The 24,266-nt window shown below is 33.5% G+C and overlaps 2 protein-coding genes across 3 annotated transcripts; both read right to left on the bottom strand.

The window, feature by feature from the left end:
• Window positions 1-8,079, bottom strand: RH39. The gene is made up of 9 exons (XM_086439923.1): window positions 7,487-8,079; window positions 6,197-6,292; window positions 5,919-6,107; window positions 3,814-3,954; window positions 2,914-3,054; window positions 1,730-1,872; window positions 1,338-1,467; window positions 1,171-1,219; window positions 1-631 (listed from the first exon to the last, which is right to left on the bottom strand). Exons 1-9 carry the CDS (start codon window positions 8,003-8,005, stop codon window positions 144-146), a joined length of 1,896 nt encoding a protein of 631 aa, XP_086296049.1. The 5' UTR covers window positions 8,006-8,079; the 3' UTR covers window positions 1-143.
• A 7,010-nt stretch (window positions 8,080-15,089) lies between these two features.
• On the bottom strand, window positions 15,090-19,311 carry HGPT (Hypoxanthine-guanine phosphoribosyltransferase). Of its 2 annotated transcripts, XM_086439922.1 has the most exons (4): window positions 18,815-19,311; window positions 17,096-17,260; window positions 16,938-16,996; window positions 15,090-15,529 (listed from the first exon to the last, which is right to left on the bottom strand). In XM_086439922.1, exons 1-3 carry the CDS (start codon window positions 19,112-19,114, stop codon window positions 16,976-16,978), a joined length of 486 nt encoding a protein of 161 aa, XP_086296048.1. In that variant the 5' UTR covers window positions 19,115-19,311; the 3' UTR covers window positions 15,090-15,529; window positions 16,938-16,975. The 2 variants fall into 2 exon arrangements, with proteins under 2 accessions (XP_086296048.1, XP_086296047.1); XM_086439921.1 differs by lacking the exon at window positions 16,938-16,996 and having other exon boundaries at window positions 18,815-19,300.
• Window positions 19,312-24,266: the final 4,955 nt, after the last annotated feature.

Here is a 24,266-nt window from a genome sequence, read left to right as displayed (position 1 = left end):
ATGCTGTAAACAAATATAAACTGAAAAAAGTTTACAGTAATAAGGAACCAAACAAATAGTCCGGTTTGGAGAAAAGCTCAATTTACAGGTGGGTTAGGTACAAAACATGATCCAAAATCATACCCAACATCAGTTAGGCCTCACTAATTCTTACTCGCTACCCGACGAATCCTCCCTCTGAACCCCACAACATTGAGCTTTGGGGCCGTAGATTTTACAAAACCAGACTTTCTTTTATCCGTTTGCTTTTTCCCACCTGACGGCACTCTTCTTACACTTCCTCCTGAGGAAGATTTTAATGGTTTCGAGACCTTGACAGCTACCCTTGTAGATTTGGTTGGTGCAGATGTTTTTCCAGCTTTAGCTCCAAGGGTTTTCCGTCCAGATGTATGGGTGGCAACAACCTTCCCACGGGCTGTAGAGGATTTTACCGATGTGTTGTTTGTACCTCTTCGGTTTGAAGATTTTACCAAATTAGTGTTCTTTCCCTTCTCATTAATTCGGAGCTTGGCGATGTCCCTTCTAACATTATCTACAGTGAGAGATTCCAAGCTCTCGTTTTTCCTGATGGCCTCCTCAATTCGTGCAGCCAAAATTTGGTCTTTCTTCGCAACCAGACTTGTCACTTTGCCTGTTAAGATGAGAATTAGCATTTATTTAGACCAACATTAACTTGTAGCAGTCCTTGACATTTATAATCCAAAAGAACATGCATTTTCCTCTACACGAGGAAGATTACAGAATCATTCATTTACTAGAAGAAACAAGCAATTCATCTCAGTTTTGTTAGAAGATATTACTCTTGCTCGTGTGATTTTAAAATAAAATCTCAAACAATTTCCCTACAAGAAAATGTCTCCAATGATTCAACATGGTAGGTGAATTCATAAAGGTTTAAAATCTCGTCTCAAAGGAATGCTTCAATCAATTAGGAGAAAATCCAAGACTATCTCGACCGAAACATTCCAAGACAAACCGAAAAAATTCAATGTTTGGGTGTCGATGTTTTGTTCCGGTTTCGGCTGAAACCGATTCATCTTGGCCAAGATATTCCAATGGAATTTGCTACTCAAAACTCTAGGAAGACGGGTTTGTAGACAGCTTGCATGGGTGTGTGCTTTTGCATCTGTGCACTTTAAATGAAACGAAGTAAGAGGATTAGTTACACACCTTTCGCTCCCATACGAGCAGTTCTTCCAGTACGATGGAGGTAGTCAATCTAAAAGGCCATAAAAGAGAAATATGGATTAAGTACTCAAATGTGGTAAAACAAAAATAACTTGCAAAATAATAGTATCGGTCCACAAATGAATTAGAATTGTTATCTTGATCCTTACAGAGTTCAAGGGAAAATCAAACATGATAACATGATCCACATCCAAGTCCAGTCCTCGAGCAGCTAAGTCCGTGCAGACCAATGTGGGGCAATCTCCATCTTCACTCTTAAATTTTTTGAGGTTTTCAACCCTAGCATAAGTAACTTAGTAAGGACCAAAAGGCGAACGGTATAAATAGAGAATTTGGCACATGTTTGCATTCAAAAGAGAATTACGTGAAACAAAGACGCATAAAAGAAAACATCAAATCAAGAAAATCTGTTGTCAAACAGGAAATTCAAAAATCTTGCATGTAAGCACCAACTATACCGAAAAAGATGAATTCTCATTCTGTCATTATGTTGGGGAAATAGGTCACCAAACAAGTTAAGAAATTCAGTTAATAATCTCACCTTTGTTCAGCTGGCACCTCCCCGTGATAATTTACAGTGAAAATTTGATTTTCACTAAGATAATGATCAACGGCACGGCTAGAATTCAAGGTGTTGCAGAACACCATCACACGGTTTCCTTTTGCCAGACTTGGCTCAAGAACCTGCAATGCAATGGCATAAGTACATGAAGGGTTTATTATACTTCTTTCAGTTTGTGAAACCCTATCCACAGAGCTGAGGAAATTTTCATTTTGCTACATGATTCACATGTTCGAATTATTCATAAACAAATGAACAAAACTGTAACTTTTGTCCCAAACGATGCAATAGCCTCGTTGGCATGTTAATTAACTTATGTAGCTCAGACAACTGCTTAGATTAATTACGATGCCATTGGGGCTACATCATTAGTGTCCAAATATTTACCAATTAGGAAACTTAGTGCCCCTCCTTTCAGGAAGACGAACCATATTCGATTGAGCTTTTATTTGATATAATTGCAATGCCTGGAGTGAGACTCATTGGTTTTTTATTTAATTTCTGTATCTTCAATCCTCAAAATCTGTTCAAGACCTACAACATTGATGATTTACAACAAAACAAAAATAGCAAAAGATAGATGAAATGATGGGAAGAAAAATTCATATCAAATTGCCTGCTTAATGCACTTCGGGGCTATGGCCCATCCAAGGAATGGTCTAACAAGCACCAAAAGATGGGCAAGAATTCTACCAAAACAAAAGGACACCAAAAGATGGGTATGAAGTACTGAAAAAAAAAAAGACACTAGCTTTCCTCTATACTGATTTTTTTTTGTTTTATTCTTCCAAGTTCCTACCAAACTGAGACACATTATGATCTTACCATTACAAATTTTAAGGATTAATAGATACGAAACGAGACGTATTACATGTATCTTTGATGAGGACTTCTATAGATATACGTATAATTATCTAAAATGTGAAATCAGATAATCTAAGAACCATGACCGAAATGAATGAAATAAAAAACTGCAGATATAAATCAAAATGTATAAATTAACAAAAGATATAGCGTTAGATAGAATTGAATTGGTGGAGCAGGGCTGTCTAGCGTGTATATTATCCCTACAATTATACACAAACACTGCTGATAGTAATATTAATTGTTGATTATAGGTTAATTGATTCACATCAGACATAGTAAGTGTTTACAAAATAGACCTGTAGCAATGAATCCAGCTTGTTTTCAGTGCCAGAAAGTTTGATAAAATCATGCCGAGCATTTGCAATCTTCTTGTGCAATGTCGATGTACGTAAATGAATTATTCCTTGAAATTCCTCGTCAACCAACGTTTGTACTGCCTGCAACACCATAAAAGGTGAAACACCCAACATTCTAAAATAAATAAATCTGAGTAGAAGTGAGTCCAATCCATTAAGATGACTAACAAAAGAAAGAAAACACACATTTCCAACTGCAACTAGAAAACCATTGGGATTGTTTCGGTCTCTAATACAAGAGACCTCTTGCCTGGAAGAATCCTCACAGATTTCATTACAAGAGGTTTCACGGGAACTATCACAAGAATTTACAGAGAAAACATCCACGGTATAAAAACCATAACAATGGTTCCATCCATGCAACCTAACTTTGTAAAGAGCAAGATGTAGCCCTAAAAACTTGAAAACTATATAAGAAACAGGACTAATACTACTTCCATGTCTAATCTTTAATGCAATACTCAGCAGAGAAATATAAACAACTAATCATTAAGATGAAGATAGATATCAAGTGAATCATGGTTAAGGCAAAGAGTTGATACACATCAGTGGATCTCAAGAAGGTCATTATCGTACATAGATGGCCACATCTTAAGCATCCGCTTCCATAACAGTATTGTTAGGAGTTGTTTTTCATTGATTTTGTATGGTGGGCCCACGTCTTCACTTAAGTGTAAGTGGGCCCCACATCTTTTTATATAAAAATTGAGGTGAGGAGGAAGGGCTGAACCATTCTAGTTCGACCCTCTCTCTCCTCTTCTTGCTTTTTCTCTTCTTCTTCTTCTTTTTCTCTTGTGGATTGATTCTTAGTTTCTAACTATAGTACATTTCAGCATATACCTTTGTCATTGTTGCAGTGACCAAAACAGTTTGAAATCCCTGGTCATCAGATTTCAGAGCACGATTTTTCAATGGTTTAAGAAACTTGGTAATATCAGGACCAAAACCACGATCAAACATGGTGTCTGCCTCATCAAGCACCTAGCAAAAGATGACCACAATCATTAATTAGAGAGAGAGAGACCTCAAACCTAAAGTGACTGAAACATAATCATTCTCAGCAATCAAGGACATATCTTTTTCCATAACAAGTAAATGCATCTTATGCACTCTAGGTGCATTAAGGATGATGCCCCAAGCATGGTTGCACCCCATAATTGTTCACACATTTTTTTTTCTCAAATGAATAAGTTGGGATTAAAGGGATAATGTTCACACCTTGAACGTCACACCTCTCAGGTGCCCCACCCAATCATCAAAGCGTATCCCAACTATTTGGTTTTGGAAACATGCCTTGACCGTTCAACTCCTACGGCTCTAGATAGAGTTGAATGGAAAAATGGAATTCATGTTGCTGACCCAACAACTGGTAAAAGTTATTAACACGATGAACATGGATCCTATTTCCCTACTCGTTCAATCAAGAACTATATATTTTGTTAATTCATGTACCTTCAAATCTCTTCTTACTATGTCACTTCACTTTTTTTTTGGCAATCTTCACGCCCTTTTAGAACCTTCAAACTGCACTAACTACTACTCACATGACCCATCATCAACCCTAAACTAGATAACCTTACGCCCATGAAAGGATCACACAATTTGATCTACAGGTCAAAAGGATAGAGTGGCGGGTGGAGGAGATGCAAACATCTGTAGTTGGATGTTTTTGCTCAGTCTAACTTTTTGGTCAGACTAAGATGCCCAGATACAAACACTTCTAGGGGAATGGTTATATGACAGTTCCTTTACTCAAACCCAGAGTGCCATCTCATTGAATATGTTGATTACTTTTTTCTGATAAGTTAAAATTTTATTAAAAAACGGGGACAAGACGGCCCCTAATTACAAAACTTATCAAAAGAGGAAAAACGAACAACCCACTAGGTTGCCTCCAAATTACAAATGTATTCTCATCTTACTACAAAATCCTCAAAAAAGATACCCTTAAATTCTTGAAAGACCTTTCCCTAGAAAAATAGCAAGCCCAAGATGGATAAGATGATCTCCTCTAATTGCGACTCTTTTCTTTCAAAAGTACGTCTATTCCTCTCCCTCCACAACCCCCATGTGATGGTAAAAGGAACAAGACCCCAGAAGATCTGCTTTGACGCTCTAAAAGAGAAACCCCAATTTAGCCAAGAGCTAAAGAGCTCCCCGATGGACCTTGGAAGGCAACCTACAACACCAAAAAAGGCCCCAAGTAAATGGTACCAAATATGACGTGCCATAGTCCAATGCAAAAGAAGATGATCGACAGCCTCTCCATTCTTTTAGCACATCAAGCAACAATTTAATGATTGGAACCTTCTTTTAATCAATTGATCCAAGGTAATAAGTCTTCCCATCGCAGCTAGCCAAACAAACATTGAGATCTTGGAAGGAACTTCAGCCCCCCAGATAAAAGATGTTGGAAAGAAAGTGTCTGTCGTCGTCAGATTAACTCCGTACATGGATCTCACAGAGAAAACTCCATCCTTTGTTCCGTCCCATAGCCTACAATCCTCAACCTCCACCCCAAACGGAGTTGAACTAACTTTTAGCCTTTTTTTGTTAAGTGTCATCTTTTAGTAATTAAATCATGCCAAATGCAATTAAACTCACAGTATTTCCATCCTTTTCTTAAGATTAAATTTTCTACAGCACTTGTGGGACAAGTGCGGAAACTCTTATTAAGATAAACATTAATCATCTTCAAGGTCTTGTTTCAAACTAGATACAATATATATTCACTTTTCTAGGTGCATTTCTATTGCAAACAATATAAAGTAATTTTAATAGATAATGCATCTTCTCTTATAATCAAGTTAATCGCAATGATGTACTAGAGTACATGGTTGATGGATTTCATGCTTGACACTCTATGTGCATTTGGTACATTTGAGAGACATGTTCATATCTAAGATAAATACGACACATTCAATGCCTTAATGTTTAAAACTCACCAAGTATTTGATGTCACCGTAAACTATGTTCCCCTCTTCAATATGTTGAAGAACCCTCCCAGGAGTCCCAACAACCATATCAATTGGCACGTTCAATGAATCTTCTTGGGGTCTTAATCGGCCACCACCACTTACCATGGTAGACCTGAATCGTGCATGATGACTTACAGACTTTGACACACGAAACACCTGCAAAAATCTTTCACGGCTAATCACTACAGTGAAGTACTAATAATTGAATTCAGCCTCAAATTTTAATATAGAAAATGGATAAAGACCTGCTCGGATAGCTCCCTCGTGGGGCATAGAACAACAGCTCGAGGGCGCCTAGGTCTCATTAACATGCCATACAATGCTTCATCTCGTCTCAGTAGCTACAAAATAAAAAAAGTTTCAACATTAGTGGTTATCTTGGAATAATGCTTAAAAATCATAAACAAATAATGCAGTTCTATAGCTCTTCTGAATATAAGTGAAATAATACACAGAAAAAGGATATAGCTTTGAGAATCCAACAAGATGAAGAAACGCATACCCAGCAATCTATTCCATCAGCATACATCAGAAAACGAAAACAAAATACATCCAACACAACTAATATATAAAAATATTGGTACTAATGGCGTTCACCCATACTTGGTCAAAATAACAACCAAAATCCAAACCAATTAGTACATAAAACTAAATTCAAAATTCAACCCCTGTTGTATGAGCATTAGGGTTGCATCGCCAGTTCCAATCCAGGACAAATGAGGAGCATTGGGTCAGGTTGACGGTCAGCATGATGAATGGGGAAGTGTTGGCCAAGGCATCCTCTAAAAATGTCATGCCACAACAACCCCACTTAATGAAAACGCATGCCTTGGCTGGAGATATAGGTCCAGATAGAGTTTAGTGACAAAATAGAATTCATGTTGCCACGCCGGATATTTGGGATAAGGTGTAGATCATGTGATGAACTAAATTCACAATTGCAGAGTTATTTTCTTGCAAACAAACGGCGACCCAAACAAGCCATAAAACCCAAAATTGTGAACAAATGACTAACTTATTAACTAATTGAATACAAAATTTCATGTATCTATAAATATAAATTATATTTCAATAGAAAAAACATTAATTTTGCATTTGGGATAAGGTGTAGATGATCACGATGAACTGAATTCAAAATTTCACAAACGTAAGTAATTTTCTTGCAAAAAAATGACAACCCAAACAAGCCATAAAACCCAAAATTGTGAATAAATGACTAACTTATTAACTAATTAAACACAAAATTTCATGTTTATATCAATATAAACTAAATTTGAATAGAAAAAACATAAAAAATTTATTTGGGAGAAGGTGTAGATGATAATGATGAACTAAATTCAAAAATTCACATATGTAGAGTTATTACTTGCAATAAAAATTGAGACCCAAACAAGCCATAAAACCCAAAATTTTCAATAAATGACCAAATTACTAACTAATTAAACATAAAATTCCAAAAATAAACCCAATTTAAATTAAAAAACATTAACTTTTTTTCTGGTGGGCACATAACAATTGATGAACAACAAAATTACCTGAACTAAAGGCAACATATAAGCCAAAGTCTTCCCAGACCCAGTATGAGAACCCAATACCACACTCTTCCCTTCAAGCACAGCTGGGATTCCAAGACATTGAATCTCAGTAGGAACTGAAATACCAAGCTCTTCTACAGCACCCAAAACCTCCTCACTCAAACCCAATTCCCCAAAACTCGAAAATACCTTTATAGATTTGTTCTTCTTCAAAGATTGATCCTCCTCTTGTCCCTTCTCAACAGAACGAGCAGATGGTGTTCTGGTTTGTTGGGTTTTTGAAGAATCTTTGAGGTGCCTGATTCTTAGTCTTTCTAAGAGGATAGAATGTCTCATGGGTTCCAAACTATTGTCTTGTTCAACTGCAGTAGTGGTGGAACAGAGAGGCCTAAACCTTAGAAAAACCCTAGAAGGTGATGTTGTGAGAAATGGGTATCTTGTAGTCGAAGAGAAGAGAGAATGAGAGAGGAGATTTGAGGAGAATGAGAGGCTAAGAAGTGCTCTTCCAGTTCCACCCATGGCTGCTCTGTAGGGGAAACTGTTGCCTCTCTGTGCCTAAAGATCATCCAAGAGTCAGGAGATGGTCACATGGTAGTATGGTACTATGGTGTTGTGTTCAACTTGGACATTTTAGTGCTGCCTCCTCAGGAAATGATCCAATTTAATTTTATATGACTCCACTACTTTTCAAGAATTAGTACCACATCCTAGACTAACACTCAATGACGTTGACTTTCACAAAACTTTAGTTTGCTTAGTAGTTAGCACCCTTATGTTAGCAATTCGGAATATGGCAAACATTCGGGTTCTATTCGAATTTGGATTACATCTAAATTTCGGTTAAAAACTCGATGAACGAAAAATATACAGCATATATTTCATGCGTGTTCAAAAATTCAAAAATCAAAAATTCGATAATGTGATAATGAAGATGATGATCAGATTGGTGATGGTAACAATGATAGTGGTGATAATGAGGGCATTGAGGTTATTGTTCCATTGATTTATAAAAGAAGATCAAAGTGAAGGGACAAATCATCAATTTAAAAAATTAAGGTGTACTCTCAAATAAATGTAGAGGGCCATGTCATTATTATTTTAAAGATAAATGAGACATTTGTCATGTAAAAAGATAATTCATACAAAATTTTGTGACATGGTCGCTTCTAAGTCAACTTGTGTTACACGTGACAACTTACAAGTTTATTCTTTGTAACATTCAATAAATTACAGTAGCATTTTTTTTCCTCCAAATTTAAAAAAATAATATTGTTAAAAAAAACGTTTTATTCTTTTTAAACTTAAAATGCATGAATTATTTTAGAATAATTCAATAATCCAGAAAATAATATTTTCATCGGAAAAAAATGAAAAATTTGTGAATTTTTCAAGAATTAAACGGGTGACTACTAACAAGGGTTAGAACACTACAAATCATTTGTATTTGCAATGAAAAATTTACTATTGCATGGTAGTCACTAAAAAATCTCTTGTGAAATCATTTTTTGTGCTTGATTGATATTTGCAAATAAAAATTTTGTTTTTAATGATTTCTTGTCCGAGTAAATTGTAATGTCATAATAAAAACTGAAAATAATTTTAACTTATTTGACCACATAAAAAAATTCGAATTAGAAAAATACCCTTAATACTTGTTACATTATTAGATATATGACTTTACAAAAATATCCATATAAAAAGGTCAATCAATCAAATTTGAATTATAAAATACCGATATCAAAAAAACTATTTAAATTACAAAAAATAAAAATAAATTGTATGCTAGTTATGATAATATGAATATGAAATTATAAAAAATTCTTCCATGATAAAGGATATTTTCTAACAACACTAACGAGGGATATTGTAGCAAATTAAAGGTTATTTTATAATTTAAAATTCATTTGATAGGAATTATTTTATCATTTTAATATGCAATTTATTGTATCTTTGACGATGGTGTCATTTTGTAAATTTATGTGCATATTGTCTAAATAAATGAAGAGGGTATATTTGTAATTTGACTAATTTATTTGACAATGGGTATTGGTAATTATGACATTTATGGGTTGGACTCCAATAATTTTGAAAATAATTTGTGATACTTTTAGTGTCTTAAATAATTTCCTAAAATTCCTTAAGAATATAAGTCATCCAAACAAATTTTTCGCAATGCAAATCATTTGCATTGTCTTATATATATATCATTCCTTAAAAAATTTAACTATAAGTACAACTCAAAAGTGTACATACATCTATTACACATCCCATATTGATCGATAGTTATCATCGTCATAAACATTAATTCTCTTTTCTCTTGACAAATACATACAAGAAGACACAACATACAAGATGTTAATATATGCAAAAAGTCAAAAACTACATAAAATAATTCCACTAAGCTCTAATATCAATTTACATATAGAAGAAATAGTGTTTAATATCTTGATCTTGCGATCTTTTTTATATAATGTTCTCCATTGGGATAACCAACTCGATAATTGAGACATCTATAATATTTGGTTGATAGGATAACTAACAATGAAGTTACTAAATAATAAATTCACATTTCAAATTAATAATCCTAAATGGATAAATAAATTAATCTATTACAAATAATACAGATTTTTTTTAAAATAAGTAAACAAAAACGAATAACACTCGAAACAAACTAATCTTTAATAAAATGATAACGAAATATTTTCATCTCATAATAAAATAAAATAAACATAAGCATGTATTAAAAATATCAATCTTGGTGGTGTATTTGATAAGAATAATGAAGTACACGACCCATACAAAAATATTGATCTATATATCGATGCTCCAATACTTAACCAGTATAGAACTCACTATTAATTCCTGATTTTATGGTTGATCTGACAATTTATCATAATTGGTTGACTGTGTTTTTAGACTCAGATCGGTCATTGATCCCTAATGGAGATCAATCGTTTACCGACTATATACTATAAATAATCATTTGACAAGCCAACTTCATCGTACTTATGTGGTATGCATGTGTTCTTAATCAATCTAGTCATCTACAAATCATCTTTACAATACAATTTGTTATTTTCAATAAAGTTAAGATATAAATTTCTCGAATAATAGGTATAATGATATTCTCAAATTGTATCTCATATTATCAAAAGAATATCAAACCCTTATTATTATAAATTAATCAGTTGCTTTCGAAAAGAGCTACCGATTAATCGTATAGGCATTCATTATCCCTTTAATAAATAACAAAATAATATATATAACTTTCAAATTTTATTTTAAATAAATTAAAATAAATTTATAAGTGTGATAATATTCCAAGTATTTTAGAATTATAAACATGAGTAGTATATCGAAAGCAGTAAACATGCAGGAACACCGTCCCACAGTTACCGTCCTAATTGCATTATATGCTTTATTATACAATGCTCAAAAGCACTATAAACTTGAAATTCCTCAATACAAACACATATAACCAAGAATCTCATTCTCGATTCTAATCAATCGAGACTTTCATTCTCGATTCTAATCAATCGAGACTTTCATTCTTGATTTTATTTTAAACTTAAATATTTCATTATTTTTTTATTATTACCCAATGAAATATACTTTCAAAACAGGTCATCTTAATAGTTTTAAAATACATACTCTACAAAAAATTACTATAAAAATCAATTTGTTAAACAAATTAATTTTCTGGTTATACTCACCTAAATTCATTTATTTTTATCTTATAATATTAAAATATTAAAGAAAATATATAAAAAAATTATTCAATAATTCGATGCATGTATTTTGAATTTAAATCATAATAGATTTAGAACTAATTATCAAAATTAAAATAAAATAGATTTCATTGAAAATTATACTGCGAATTTGAAATTATAAGTTTCCTACATTCATAGATGTGTTTTACACATCCCTACGACGATTCGACAAAATACATTTAAATCTTAATCGAATGTAACATACACAAACCCATTATTAAAACTCACTTGTCTTTACTTCTATTTCTCTCTCATAGTATAGATAAATGAATATCAGTTTATATTATAATATATAATAATATAATATAAGATAATATATTATATTATATTATAATATATAAAATTAATACGCGTGCGTATCTAATATGTTAACATATTTATAATTTATAATATAATATAATATAATATAATAATATATATATAATAATATTTATATTTATATTAATTACACCTCATCCCTTTAATATTTTAATAATTTAAAAGCAATCCCTCTTATATAAATAATTACACTTAAATCAAATTTTATAAAAATAAATTATTTTAATAATATATTAAAAAAATAATTAAATAATATAAATTTTTTCATATATTTTTATTTTCTTCGTTATGTTCGTTACATTAGAAAATTCGAATTATGTATATCGAATTTTTGAAATTCCTCACTGATTTTTCTCTATTTATCAAAATATCCTTTACGCATTAAATTTTCTTAATAAAATTAATATTTTCATAACTTATCAGATTAAACTCAAATTTAAGCATGTTGATAGTCTAAACTATATATTTTTATGTTTTTGAACTCAATGATAACATCTGTTTAACCAAAAGAGTTTCCTGTAAAATTTTGAGTTTTATCTATTTTGACTAAATATTTTAATTCTTCGATCATAATCATGATAAGGTTTTTCGAATTGTATATTTTATTTGTCAAATTATCCTTTTAACAAATCCTTATTTTAAATCGACAATGTTACAATTTATTTTAATATTTTTATTCTAAACTAAATAGAAAAACAAATCAATATAATTGACTTAATTTCTCGATATACGTAATAAAATTTAAAGGCATATTATAATTTTCATGTTATTTAGAAGAAGACCAAAGAGAGAGAAACGGGGGGGGGGGGGGGATAGAGGTTGGGAGGTGGAGGATGGCAACCACGGTGATGATGGTGGCAAGGAAGAAGAAATAAAAGAGATAGAATGTGCGTTTTGAGGAAATAGAGGGCATTGGGATTTTATTAAGTGGTGTACTTTTTTATTTTATTTTAGGGAATGTGAGGGGCAATGGACCTAAAAAAATATATGGCTGATGATTAATATATTTAATAAAAGAATCAATTATATATAAATATAAAATATTATTTAGATGACATCAAGATTCCTTTTTAAAAATTAAGGTAATTTAATTTCTATTTTCTTTTTAGGAAATAAGCAGTGTTATTTAATATTTGTTTTTAATTGGAATGAAATAGCAGTAGGAGCCTCCAACTTTACTACTTTTATAGGCTAGTAGTAAAGTGCTCCTACAACGGTGAAAAATAACCATTTTCTCTCATCTGACTATAGTGAAGAAAAGAAAAGAAAAAACTTTGTCATCTAATCACCTTGTGACGTTCAAAAACTTGATCTCATGCAATGGAGTTGTAGAAGACAAAATTATATGAACTTTATAAAAAAAAAAATTTTAAATAGTTAATTTTTTACCGTCGAATTTTATTTTTAAATTTGGATACTCTCTGGCCATCTATTTTCAACACTTTGGATTAAGCTTGATAAATAATATATATATTTTTTGAATATTAATATTTTCAGGAAATCTAAAAGATTGTGTTGTTGGATTGTAAATGTGATAATCAATGTTGGCCCAACGATCCTTTTTAAGATTTGAAATATAAAAAAATAAATATGTGGGCAGCGGGCAAGAGAGAGAATCATTCTATTGTTGATGTCATTCACGTAACATGTCAAACGTTTGTTAGGCTGTGAGCAAACGCATCAAGGGCGTGCGCCAAAACCGCGTCATATTATCAGCACTCTTAAGCAAATCCCCCTTAAAACCTTGCCAAGTCCATATTAGCGAGTCGTCACTGAGTGAGTCAGTCAATGTCAACCTAGACCGTCTTTGACTTGGCTAAAAGTAAAACCATTTCAAAGAAACCGATTTGGTGAACTCGATCCAATATTTTTATTTTATTTTTTATTTTAATATTATGGGAATACCCACCCTTTGAGTGGGACTAATCGGGTGGTCACACCACACCGCCCCCTTGGAAAGTCCTACGTGTAATTGGTTGAGTCAAAGGTCCACAGGACCCTCGAGAGTGGCCCAAAGAAATTCCTAGCTTCGTGGGACCTTTCAAGCCTTTTGTATAAAAGGTGGCCTGATTTTGTTAACTCACAAGCATTGTATTAATGAGGCAGCAACCAAATTCAGTTTCTCTCTCACAATATAGATGAATGAATATCAGTTTCTAAGACAGTTGTGGCAAGGCAGATCCCAACCAGAAAAACAAGAACCACATTCTTTCATAAGCATGCCCAAAGGCATCCTTACATATAATGTCCACAAGTCTTAGGGAGGTCCCTATGCTCGAAAAGAACTTTGCCCAAAGAGGGGAGGAAGGAAGCTAGGTATCTGCAGTTGCATTCTCTAAAGCAGAATTGGTTTGCTCTAATCCTAGTGGCTTTAGAATCTGCCCTGACCTCTAAAGCTTGGATATTTTCCTCTTCAGCCATTATCATCCCTTTCAGGATGGCTTACAATGCTTGGAACAAGACTGTTCTACCTTGGGCCTGCTCAGTTAGAGCTCTCACTGAATGCCTTGCCACAACTGTCTCTGATAATAGCTCCATCTCCTCCAAGGTCGCTTCTAAGAGACCCATAAGAGTTCAAAACAAAATAATGCTTGGGAGGCTTGATCCATCTACATTTCACAGGGACTCTTAACTTTGAACTTAGGGGACAGATTCCACGAGGCCATGAAATCTCTTGAGGGGGGATTGTCTTCAGCAAAGGTTTCAAGACTTTGAAATCTCATTTGTACATCACTTACCATAAAGGTCTCTAAGAGCTCAGAAATTTTCCAACCAAATTCTAGAAACCGATTCTTGCCCATAATTATTTAATATTAAAAGCGAGTCTCCCATAATCAGAAATCAGTCATTAATAACAAAATAGGACTTGTGTTTCCAGCATTTTAGCGCTGTAATGACATTGTTTACTATTAGGTATATAATATTTCGTATCACAACTGTGGAAACATGATCTGCAAAATGAGATTTTGATTCTAGATCCAAAAATCAGTTTTAAAACATTGTGTCAGTTCATTAAATGATTTGACAAGCATACAATTTCCTCATGAAAATTGATTGTCCAATTTGATTGCAGATGGAAAGTCAGGTTCTTGAGGAAATTTTCTCCCCCCTCAAGAAATTCATTTCTCTCTGAGAGAAGAAAATATTTCCCAACAATTACAGGAGAATTCGAAACATGGGTGAAACAATGTGAAGAAGAATGGCATGTTTTATTTTTTCTCTTTTGCAACCAAGGTATCCGGGCCTTCAAGACAACCCAACTAATCCTCGGGCACATACAATCCCCTCCCCCACACATCAGGTAATTTCTGGAAAAAGTACGTAAAGCTGACCCCTAAGGGGTGATATACAAGGATGCTTTAATATCCAAGAATCTCTCATTTATGCCATTTTTTTCCTTCAAAAGCTCTAGCATTCCTTTCGATCCAAATACCCAACAAATAGCAAATGGTATAAGACTCCATATGATACCCACAAGGCTAATAAGGACAACACAGAAACACGGCCCATTAATGGGACCAAATACTCCTTGTACAGGAAAACTTTCTCCATTAACTTAGCACATCGCACAAACAATACAGAACCAACCATATAGGTCAAGGTGGCCTAAAATTGAGGTAAGGAAAATAATTTGTAACACCCAAAACCCCACAACAACAAAGACCCTTGCAAGTACAGTACAATAGTCAATGAAGAACATCATTCTTAACACCCCTTTTTTTTTTTCAAATTTGGATGCATAAACTTATTTATTAATTTGAGGTTGTTAAAATAATTATTTTTTAAATAAATGTCAATATATGTAGCTACAATCTGGACACAATATAGTCGTGAATAAGGTGGCTGACCAACCAAATCACTTGTACAGTTCAGGCTTCAATACCCCAACATAAGGCAAGTTCCTATAGAGTTCGGCGAAGTCCATACCATAACCCACGACAAAGTAATCTGGACACTGTCAAAGAAAAAGAGAGAGAATACATTTATCACAATCTGGATTGTGATATGGTAATATGAGGAAAAATAAGATTCTAAGATACATTGTGAGAGCTGATAACAATCTAAAATAAATTAAGCAAAAACTATATATAACAAGAAAGTAGAAACTTATACGTTCTCACCACAAAAATTGATCTAGCATCGTGCCCATCTATGCAGTGTTCTCATCCTAAAACCTTATGAGTTATTACATTTTTAGGTATCGTTTAACTTTCCCAAACGATGTGTGCAAAATCCAGAGAACATCAGTTTAGAATTATGCTCCTAGCGGGATTAAGTGCATCCCTGTTTCTAATCCTATCTTTGTGACAGTGGGCCTTGGGCAAGATGAGATACGTGTTAAAGTGAGTATATTGTGCAGTGATCTTTCAAATAAGGCACCAAAGGCTAGTTTAGAATAGATTGCATAATTTGGTTCTCCAATATAATGATTGATATTAGTGTGTGTGTGTACACTCTTGCCCTTCTTTGGGGTTAAGGGGGTAAAAGGGGAAAAAAAATAAAGTTGGAAGAATATTATTAAAAAATCTTTGGGTTAAGGAGGCGGCAAAAGAGGAAAAAATAAGAAAATTGGAGAGATATTATTAAGAAAGAGGAAAGACAATAAAGTTGGAGGGGTAGTATTGAAAAAGGGCAGAAGAAAGATAATAAAGTTAGGGGTACTTTTAGAAAGATGAAGAAGAGAAAAGGTAAAATGCTTCCTTGAGATACGTTGTTTATTGGGTATAAGTCTTGAGACAAAAAGCGTGGGACCCACCGTTGTCTTTTATTACATAGATTAAGTCCTAGTAAACTAGCTAGACAATACAACCGATTCTGCATAGGCGCTTTCAACCCTTCCCCATGCTAGCACAGCTAGAATATTCTACCCAACATGCCGCTCCAGCTCCAGCTCCGGAAAATCTTGCTCACTCCCACAATTTGAGTCGTAAAGGAGTTCAGTTTTTACTAATGACACCCCCGCTCTCAACATAGAGCCGCTTCCTAACTCTTCTGCTAACTAATGTCCATCTCGTTCTGCAAGGACCAGCCTTCATATTTGGCTATAGGCCAAAAGAAGGATTCCCAATGACAATCTTTAGCTTTTGTCCACCTAAGCCAGAAGCCAATGCGAGGTCTTTCAAAACACATGCATATATAACCACTTAACCAAAAGAGTGCAATGATGACTTGCTTGCCAAGTCCACTAGCATTTTTTTTTCAACCACTACCCACAAAATTTCAGTTACACCCAGCCAAGCCCAAGCCTAATATCTAAATAGACCTTGCATAAACATTTTCGAATTAGAAGGTTAATAAGTAAGAGTAATTGCAAATAATACATGATTTATATGACAATGAAAACTTGAGAAACTGAGAATAACCTGATAAGTTCATAAATGACAAATGATAAGTTCCATAATTACTGTCTGCATGAGGCAAGCTATTAACATGACAAGATTAAGAATGAGCCTCAGTTGAGTTCAAATGAAAAAGATGTCAATTAACTTTATTCCCGTTGAAACTATACAGGTAATCTTACCTCGAAACCTCGATAGAACTTTCCTTCACCCACCAGTTCAAAATGAACCTTACGTCTTGAAGGTTTATCGAGAAAAGTGCAAACTGATACAGAACATGCTCCTTTTGATTCCAAGTGTGAAATAAGGCAAGATAGAGTGTTTCCTGTGTCTACAATGTCCTCAACCTGCAATTAGGAAGTGATAATAACTGGAAGTATGTTTAAGAGTTCCTAAAGCATTCAAACACAATCCTTTGTGCAGGAATCATTAGAGAGAATAGTTTTCAGGTTTAATCTTTTTTAGTGAAACTGTGGATGACATCAAAGAGGAAACACAATAGGAAGAGTAAAATGAAGTGTAGATCAAGTAAACTGAAGGCCATGAAAAAGTATATTTCTCCCTGACGTTTGTCGTTCAGGGCTGTATGACTTGGGCCTTGTCATTTAAATTATCAAGTAAATTTTGACACATTTGCCAGTCATTTTAGGTAACAAGGATGTTAAGTGGGGATAGGGCAGGATTGTAGTGATGAAGAGCTTTGAGTTCCTAGTAGAATTGCGATAGAGTTACATTCAAACACATTTCTTGTGCTAATAAACTAATTCTAAACATTCAATGATTTGTATACTTGTTTTAATCTTTTTTACATTCTTTCTATGTCAACTGACTTAGAGGTAATTCATTGTGAATCCACAATAATGCAAGGGTGAGGGACTTTCGCTCCTGTTTTTGTGATTTTTTATTTTATTTAAGTAGCCTGTCATTGACGGAACAATAATAAGAATTAGAAGATTCTATATATCCTTTAATTGGTTCTCTCTTTTCAAAGCAACAATGGTGTGATCTAAGAATTTACCAACCACGGATACAATATTCGAGCTAGATCAAATCCAATGTAGTCAAAAGCATTAGGCAAGGCTAAGTTCAAATCACATAGAACGGTGAATTTCACTCCAGCTACAGTTGTGGGGTATAAATGTCTCACTCCAACTATAATGGAGTGGAATACTACCTCACTTTGTTGCATTTTCGCTTCACACTCTTCAAATTTATTGTCTTTCCTCTCCTCCCCCCCACCTCTTCAATGATATCCCTCTGATTTCCCTCTTTTACCCATTTAACCCCAAAGATAATGCATGTGGGCAAACTATAATAAAAATAGTATAAGAGAAACATTTTCCATACTAACTTACATAAAGATTTTAAGCCTTACTAAGGGTCGTTTTACTCATAGCAATCCAACACCACAGCCCTCTAAATTTCATCAAGAAGCTCAGATCAAAAAAAAAAAAAAACAACTTTTGAGGGGGCTTGATCAAAGGTTTTGAAAATGGACGGATACTGAACTACCAAAATTTAAATTTAAAATTCAACAGTGAAAAATAATTTTTTTTTCAAAGTTCATAGAATTTTTTTACTCTACAACATTGAAGCATTGGATCATGTTTTTTGATGTCACAAGGTGAGTCCAAGGACCCTTAGAAAGGGTGAAATCCTTACTCACTCAGTAAGGCTAATCGGACTCTAATATTAAATTACCAATTAAAAAACAATAACCAATAACCAGTAAAATTTTTAACAATGACGAATACCTAAATACAAGTACAACAAATTTCAATTCCAACCAAAATCCTACAAAAAATAAAATAAAATATAAAAGTGTAAAATTTCAATTCCAACCAAAATCCTACAAAAAATAAAATAAAATATAAAAGTGTATCCAAGATAGATTATTATACCAGAATTACATGTTTTCCCTTGATGTCCATCTTAACGTCACACGAAATCCTAGGAGCGCAATTGGATTCCGTTCCAGATCCATACGATTCAGCCCTAATAAAATCAACAGAAATTGGCAATTTGATCTTCTTCGCCAAATCAGCCAAGAACATAAACGCACCAGTTGCAACTCCAACAAAGATCAAAGAAGACGAAAATTCCTTGAAATCGTTGGATATCTGAGAAGCCAGTTCAGAAATTCGATCTGCTATATGTTCTTCGGTCCATAGAATCCTCTCTATGTGATGGTCTAACTCCATGATCAATCACAGTGACGAGAGCAAGAGCAGCAGCGAAGCAGAGATACAGAAAAAGATTTGGTTTTTAGGGTTTAAATATAGCCGTTTGAAACCCTAATCGCGGGACCATTTTAAAAAAAAAGAGGAAATTCTAACGTTAGGTCGTTTTCGCGGGTGCGTGGTGCAGTTAAAGCTGAATATTCCCCGCCACTTGGGTGGCTCTGTGATTGCCGTGTGGGGTTAATAGAAGATATTTCTAGGGATTCTCGAAATGAATTCTTAGGAAATCTTTTCGAGAATCACTAGGCATATCTTGATTGACTCCTATGAAAACTGCGTTTTCCCCTAGATTGAAGCTTATTCGTTTTTGGGTTTTGTTAACATGTGCCCTGAGGTCACACGTTTAATTGAAATTCCTACCAAGAATACCCGATCTTTTATACCAAAAATACCCTCAAATACTTATTTTCAAGGTGTATTTAATATTTTAATGCACCTAAACTAAGGGCACACGTTAACAAGACCCTTAGTTTAGTTATGAAATATTAATTTATTTATAAAAAAAAAAGTAAAAGAAATAATTTTACTTGGTTCAACATTTTGTTTGGACCAAAGTTGAATTCATGGTGTGGTATCTAACATATTCATACTTAAACAACTTGTTCACAAAGAGGTGACAAATCGTATAAATTGTATAATTCTTTTTATTTGAATTCAACATTTAATCCTAAACCTAATCATTCCACTCACACTCCTCTCATTCAAATGATAAACTAAACTCCATTGCCTTGAAGTAGTCGAGAGGAAACTTCTATTCCACAACAACATTTCACTCAATGAAAACCGAGGAAGGAAGACAACACAAAAGAAAGTCACAATGATTTATGATCTGTCACTCTAATATGAACGTAATTTGTAGGGATAAGAAGAGATGATGGGTTCTTAGCAACAGTTTAGGTTTGTTAGTCAAGCTCGTATTGATAGCTAATTTGCTAGATTATACATGTAATTTGAGTATGCAAACAAGTTGAGAAGGCTGAATGAAGGGTTTGAAAGTGCCTTGATCATACAGGTGTAGATTCGTTTAAGGTTTTATCGAAAAAAATCAATTTTATGAGGTTTTATGGAGTTGCCACCTAATTATAGGTTTAGGAACCAAAATTTACTCTAAATAAATAAAACAAAAATCTATGAAGAGATTGCGGTACGAAGATCAAGTTACGAGATTAGAAGGTGTTGGATACCAAGCCCATTTGACGAAAATTGATATATACTAATACCAAAGATCTACATTGCAAAAATCTTAATTTTTAGTGTTTATGGAATTACCTTTGGATGTGATCGACTATTAATTGTTGGTTGTGTGCTCTCTCAGAGTTTGGCAATGGGCATTTCTTTTATGAAGTTCTTTGGTTTGTATCCGCTTTTCTATTCCAAACTCCTATATGAGAATTCTTGGATGTCTTCGAGCTAAATCTAAGTGTTTTTAGGATTTTGGGGTTAAAAATCAAGACTGGGGGATGGCTATTGAGTTAGGACTTCAACTTTAGAGTTTTGAAAAAATTTGGAGAGTTTTTTACCTATTTTTTCTAAAATAAAATTTGAAAGCATGCAATATTTGGTGGTAGAGTTGGTTTTTTAAAGAAGTTTTTTTTATAAGGTTTATGTTAAATTAGATCTCTTTTAGATAAAATCTATCTCTAACTTATTTTCAAGTGATTTTGATTTGGTTTACTTGATTTATGGAGAATTAAATCTTTTAATTTTTGAACACCTCCTATAAAAGGTATTTTATTTAATTATTTAATATTTATCGAGATCCTCCTGTGGAGGGTTCTTTAATTAAATATTTAGTGGGTCCCATTTGAATAAATGGGTCGCTTTACATTTATTAAGGTTTTTAATTAACAGTTTTAGATTTTTGAATTTTAGAGTTAGAAAACTATCATTTTGCTCCCAAAGAGAGTTTTTGTGTTGGGAGGTCGTTTTTCTACGTTTTGGGATGTTTCGGAGTTGATTTTTTTTGTAAGGAGTTCATTAGAAATGTCGGTTTATGTAATTTATGGTATGAAATGGATGCAGATTCCAAGAGGGGAATTTTGATAATTTTGTGAAAATTGACAAAATAGTTTATTTGGTTTCAGGTTATTATTTTATGTGTTCGAAAGAGTTTTTCTAAGTGTTATGTAGTCTCTAGGGGTGTTTTGATTTCATAGGTATTTTGATAATTTGATCAATTTTTTCTCATAAAATTTATTTTATTTCACATAACAAGGAAGAAAATAATAAATTTCATTTGGTAAATTGGGATAAGTTTGTAATTCGAGAGCCAAGGGTGGGTTAGGTGTAAAAAAAAAATTTGTGTAATGAACTTGACCTTGTCTGGTAAATGGTTATGGAGATTTGAAGTAAAGGAGGATAGTTTGTGGAGGGTTGTGGCATCAAAGTTGGGGTCAATCCAGTTGGGTGGGAAACTCGACCGTTTAGAGTTCCGTATGGTTATCATGTTTGGAAGGGGATTATGAAGTTGTTGTCGTCGTTTTGCAAATGGGTTAAGTTCAAAGTCGGTTCGGGGAGGAGAGTGCGTTTTTGGGAAGACTCTTGGTGTGAAGACTCTCCTCTGATGGTTAGATTTTCAGACATGTACATGTTGTCTTCTAAGAAAGTTTAGACCGTTAATTATTTTTTTTAACAATGATGAGAGGAAATGGAAGGTGGGACTTTCATTTTAGAAGTAAGGGGTCACACGTTTACTAGGTTGTTTACAAGATGTGGAGTTTAAAGATAATGTAAGGGATAGTTAGAGTTGGAGTTGGAGGGTACTAGTTCAAGGTTATTCACGGTACACTCTTTTTATAATTACTTGTTGCAACCTTCTCACATTCGATTTTCAGTAAAAGCAGTTTGGGGTCAAAGAGTTTCAACAAAGGTAGCCTTCTTTATTTGGTGTGTGTCTTTGAAAAGAAACTTTACTTTGGACCAGATTTTGCGGAGAGGTTTTAGCAGACCTAATAAGTATTTGCGAGACGAGGAATCGATAAACCATTTGCTAATCCATTGTGACTTTGTGAGGCAAGTGTGAAGGTCCTTTCTTTAGTTATTCGGAGTAGTAGATTGTTTTCCAAAGTTCGTAAATCACTTTTTGAAGCTTGGGGCTGGTAGGGTTCTTTCTTTTCGGAAGCTAAGAGAATGTTATGGATGTTGGTACCCTTTGCAATTTATTAGGGGCATTTGGTAGGAGCTCACTCAACGTTGTTTTGAAAGGAAAAAAGAGAACGTAGACTCAGTTGTCTATTGATTTAGGCGATCACATGAGTTTATGGGGATTTTCTTTGCTGGCTCTGTAGGTAGATGGGAGTGAGTTTGTAGCATTGCTGTGTAGCTGTTCTTGTCTTGACTTCTATTTTCTGTTATGTTGTTTTTCACAATTGGTCACCTCGACCACTTATTCAATAAAGTTTCTTTGCTTATAACAAAAAAAACATTTGTGAAAGGTTATTATAACAAATTTTTGACAGCATTTTAAGATGAAACCAACATATGGAATATGAAGCTGATTGAAAGGAAATGACTAGACACTTACTTAGTATAACTTTAACTATGAAAAAATTTCACCCTTTGTAGCGACTCTGTTTTTTTTTTTCTTCTCGAAAATACAATGTGATGTGTATTTATAATAAGAATAATGATTTTCTGACGCCCCCTCTGACATATGCTCTCATATGTGCCTTGACATCATATGTGCTATAACCATATACATTTTTTTCACCAGGGTACACAATTGCACATATTTATGGGGATGTGCAGTTGTGTATCTTGAGAAAAAGGGTTTGTGATTGGAGCATATGGGGGTGTATGTTTGACGGGGCGTTAGAAAATCACGACTCTTATAATAATGCCTTTTGTTCATTATGGCTATATTTTGATACATCGTGAATGCGCGTGGTTTGGTCAACAAATCCCGATAAGCCAAGTAATTATTTCCTACAAACAACCTAACTTGAATACCTATATCGTTAAAAGAAATGATCCCACGAGTCTCTTTTTAAAACTATACAACTTACCTTTGTATTATTCCATGTAAAATTAAGTTCGATCAACAATATGAAAGAAAAAAAATCAACATCTCTTGAATGTTATGTAATTAATTCAATTTATGTTACATATTATCTAGGGAAAATTACTTAATGATCTTTGGTGGAAGTTTTTTTCTAATAGTCTATTCAGTAAAACTTCCTTTCCCTAATGGATTTCTCAACCTCATCTCAGGTTATAATATTTATAATACCAAAATTACCCATTTTTTTTTATTTTTTATCTTATTCATATGCTTAGGTTTTCCAATAGTGATTCCAATCATTTTTGACGATTTTTTATCGTGAATGATAAATGAAAGTGATATACTTCTCATTTTGAACATTTAGATGCATTTTGATTTTATAACAAAAAATGAAGTTACGATTTTTCTATTGTTTTGCTTCATTTTTTGATGAAACTGATTAAGGATGGTTCTTTGGTTTGAAACCATCTACACAAATCGTTATGTCAAATTTTAGGTCGATCTTTCCATTATATCTTAGTTGGAAAAACACAAAAAATAAAAACGAGTGGGTTTTGCAACGTCGATGTTAACAATTTTTATTTTAGTTCAATATTTTTGTTGTTGAGTTCGATAATAATTAAAACTGGTGAGGTCGGCAATAATTATTGGTGAGCTCAAAAATAAAAACTATCGACCTCGACATTGTAAAACCCACCTATTTTCATTTTTTCAAGTTTTTTCCAAATAAAATACAGGAAAAATTTGACTTAAGCCTGACGTAATTACTTGTGTAAATGATTTCAAACCAAAAGAATCATCCTTGGTTGATTTTCATCCAAAAACGAAGTAAAATAATTGAAAACCCCTAGTTTTTTACTTACATCTTAAAAATACCGGGAAAACCCCTTGAAAATGACTTTTTCTTCCTTCTCAAATCATTTTCATCGGAATGCAATCTCCAAAACTCTATTGGAACGCCAAAAATCCAATTTTTTATTTTTTATTTTACGAAAAATGACGAGTTTGAAAGGTTAGGGTATTTTTGACATTTCATTCGTGAGAAATGTCTAGAGTAAGGTTCAAGGTCCGATTAGAAAATAGGGATTTACTAAATGGCCTATTTAGTTAACC

The sequence above is a fragment of the Akebia trifoliata genome, chromosome 4 (genome assembly GCF_017979445.1).
Source record: "Akebia trifoliata isolate Shusen 1 chromosome 4, ASM1797944v1, whole genome shotgun sequence".
Classification (NCBI taxonomy): domain Eukaryota; kingdom Viridiplantae; phylum Streptophyta; class Magnoliopsida; order Ranunculales; family Lardizabalaceae; genus Akebia; species Akebia trifoliata.
This window is presented reverse-complemented; position numbering and strand designations above follow the sequence as displayed.